Raw genomic sequence first — 2,429 nt, forward strand, 5'->3', positions numbered from 1 at the left:
ACCTCCTCCTTGAATATTGATGTAAGTCTTTAAGTCTTTTTAGTCTTTAAATAATCTCATTGAAGAAATACCCTTGCAGTGTGCAGTGACGCCCTAACCCACAGTCGAAAGGGCCGCACGGTTATGTCGGAAGATGAGAGATACGAGGCTGTTCGTCACTGCCGTTATGTGGACGAAGTGGTGCCAGATGCCCCTTGGAGCTTAGATGACGAATTCTTGGATAAACACAAGGTAAGAAATAACTATGTCTGCACAGATCTATACACAGCTTTTCTTTGTTAACCATCAAAATTAGCTCAGTTTTGTTAATCGGGTGATTTGAGAAAGGAGTGTAGATGTAAGAAGTGTATTCCTTAATTTCTTTCATTCTTTCACTGATCTTTTTACTCCATTTTGATGTTATGTTGATAAGTTGGTGAATCAAGAGAAAATTTGGTATGAGGAGGTTATTTATGTTACGTAAGACATGCAAATAATTTTCCAGATTGATTTTGTGGCTCATGACGATATCCCATACACAACTGGCAGTGCTACCGATGTGTATGCACACATCAAAGAACGAGGCATGTTTGTGACAACAGAACGAACAGAAGGGGTGTCCACTAGTGACGTAGTGTCGAGGATTGTTAAGGATTATGACGTTTATGTCAGAAGAAATTTAGCTCGAGGATACAGTGCAAAGGATCTTAATGTATCATATATTAATGTGAGTATGAGGCAGTAAGAGTGGATAATCTTTTATATACTTCATTATTTAAGTCATTGTACACAATTTTGCACATCTTGGCTCATTACGCAAAGAGACTTCACTCACGATTGCATAAATACAGCCTTGTAAATGGACACAGCACTAACCTTAAAACCCTCTCACAGGAGAAAAAGTACCGGCTACAAAATAAGATTGACGACCTCAAGAAGAAGGGCAAGGAAATGTTTGAGGATATTGAAGGCAAGAAGACCGACCTTATCAGCAAGTGGGAGGAGAAGAGCAGAGAGTTCATTGACACCTTCCTCATGCTCTTTGGCCGAGATGGGAGGCTCACCCAGTACCTCACTGAGAAGAAGGACTCCGTCATGAGTGCCCTCTCCCCTCCCTCATCCCCCAAGGCCATCAGCCAATCCTCTGAAGATTGTAACAGGTGGGTGGATCGTTCTGGGGAACAGGATTTAGGGATTGAACAGGTCATTTGTTTATTACAAGGGTGTAGGTTCAAAGTAGTGACAGAGTGATGCATCATCATGTTTAATCTGCAAAGATTTAGTCTTATCTCTATGCATGTTTTCATTTTCTGTATTTCTTGATTTTTGTAAACTTTACAATAGCTCAAATGAGGATAGTTACACAAAGTGTGATTATCCCTTACAGTATATTAGGAACATTTTGCAGGCTTTTTTTTATCTAATTGTCTCAGTATATTTCATTAAGCTTTACTTGATTTTCATTAACAGAGTTGGTACATTAAAGAAGGAAGATACCTCATAGATTTTATATTTATTTAAAAGGCCGACTAAAGTTGATCATACTTTTAGAGAACATATTCTGATTGTTGCCTTTATCTTTTTTTTAATGTTTGAAGATTGCTGTAGTAGGTCATTAGTTATAATAGCTAATTAGTATAAAGACAAAGAGACCAAAATATCAATTAGCTTCTTTTGAATATATAAAGAAACTGATGAAATTTTCATAGTCTAACTGTTGGATTAAGTTGAATAAATAATTGGGTAAAAATTAGTATTAACCAGTGTAAGTTTAGAAATTTTTATGTTTGTACATTCCCTACAGCTATGTTTGCCACTTAATTTTTCTGGCCTGGCCACACCAGTTAATCATTTCACTAAATTAATCAAAATAAATCAAATCATTCTTTAGTCCTCATCTTCAGGAACAGTTTCTTTCTCCTTCTCATTACCTCTTACCTATTTTGTCATCACTCCTTTTCTCTCCCTCCTCTCTCTCTGCAGCCCCCCAGCCAAGTCCACCAAGTTCGACTTCTCGCTGCGCGGTGGCGGATCGTTGGTGGACGACGATTACTCTGATGACGAATACGAACCTGCGTCCATGTGAGAACTGCCTTCTCCCCATTTTTGCGGCCCAGCCCGGCCCCAGGCAACCAGCCCAGTACGCCACCGATCCCAGAACCATTACTGTTGCATCGTCTCGCAGATTGTGAAAGCACTTAAGAAATGTTACGACTTGATTTCCCGGTATTTCAGTGACCTAAGGAAGTGAATTGAAGTAGTCTGTTTTTTTTTTTCTCTCTCTCTCTCTCCTTTTTTTTTCCTTCCTTATAAAAGGTATTGTTATCTTTTTTTTTTTTTTATGAAAGTTGTTTTTTTATGTAATATTGAAATATTACTGTCCTTCCCAAGGCTCAAATTTTTGTAGTTGACATCTTCTGGGTATTTCCCTTCTGCACTGTCTAAGATGG

General features: G+C 38.4%; 1 protein-coding gene across 2 annotated transcripts in view; it reads left to right on the forward strand.

Annotated features, from left to right (window-relative positions):
* The window catches only part of LOC119594569 (choline-phosphate cytidylyltransferase B-like), a gene marked incomplete at its 5' end in the record, with an annotated part of 6,756 nt that extends 4,556 nt beyond the window's left edge, over positions 1 to 2,200 (forward strand). For both annotated transcript variants that reach the window (XM_037943604.1, XM_037943605.1), the window contains 4 exon segments: positions 80 to 231; positions 485 to 706; positions 874 to 1,139; positions 1,963 to 2,200. In XM_037943604.1, coding sequence (XP_037799532.1) covers positions 80 to 231; positions 485 to 706; positions 874 to 1,139; positions 1,963 to 2,065 — 743 coding nt within the window.
* Between the last annotated feature and the right edge of the window lie 229 nt (positions 2,201 to 2,429).

Source organism: Penaeus monodon, chromosome 34 (genome assembly GCF_015228065.2).
Source record: "Penaeus monodon isolate SGIC_2016 chromosome 34, NSTDA_Pmon_1, whole genome shotgun sequence".
Taxonomy (NCBI): domain Eukaryota; kingdom Metazoa; phylum Arthropoda; class Malacostraca; order Decapoda; family Penaeidae; genus Penaeus; species Penaeus monodon.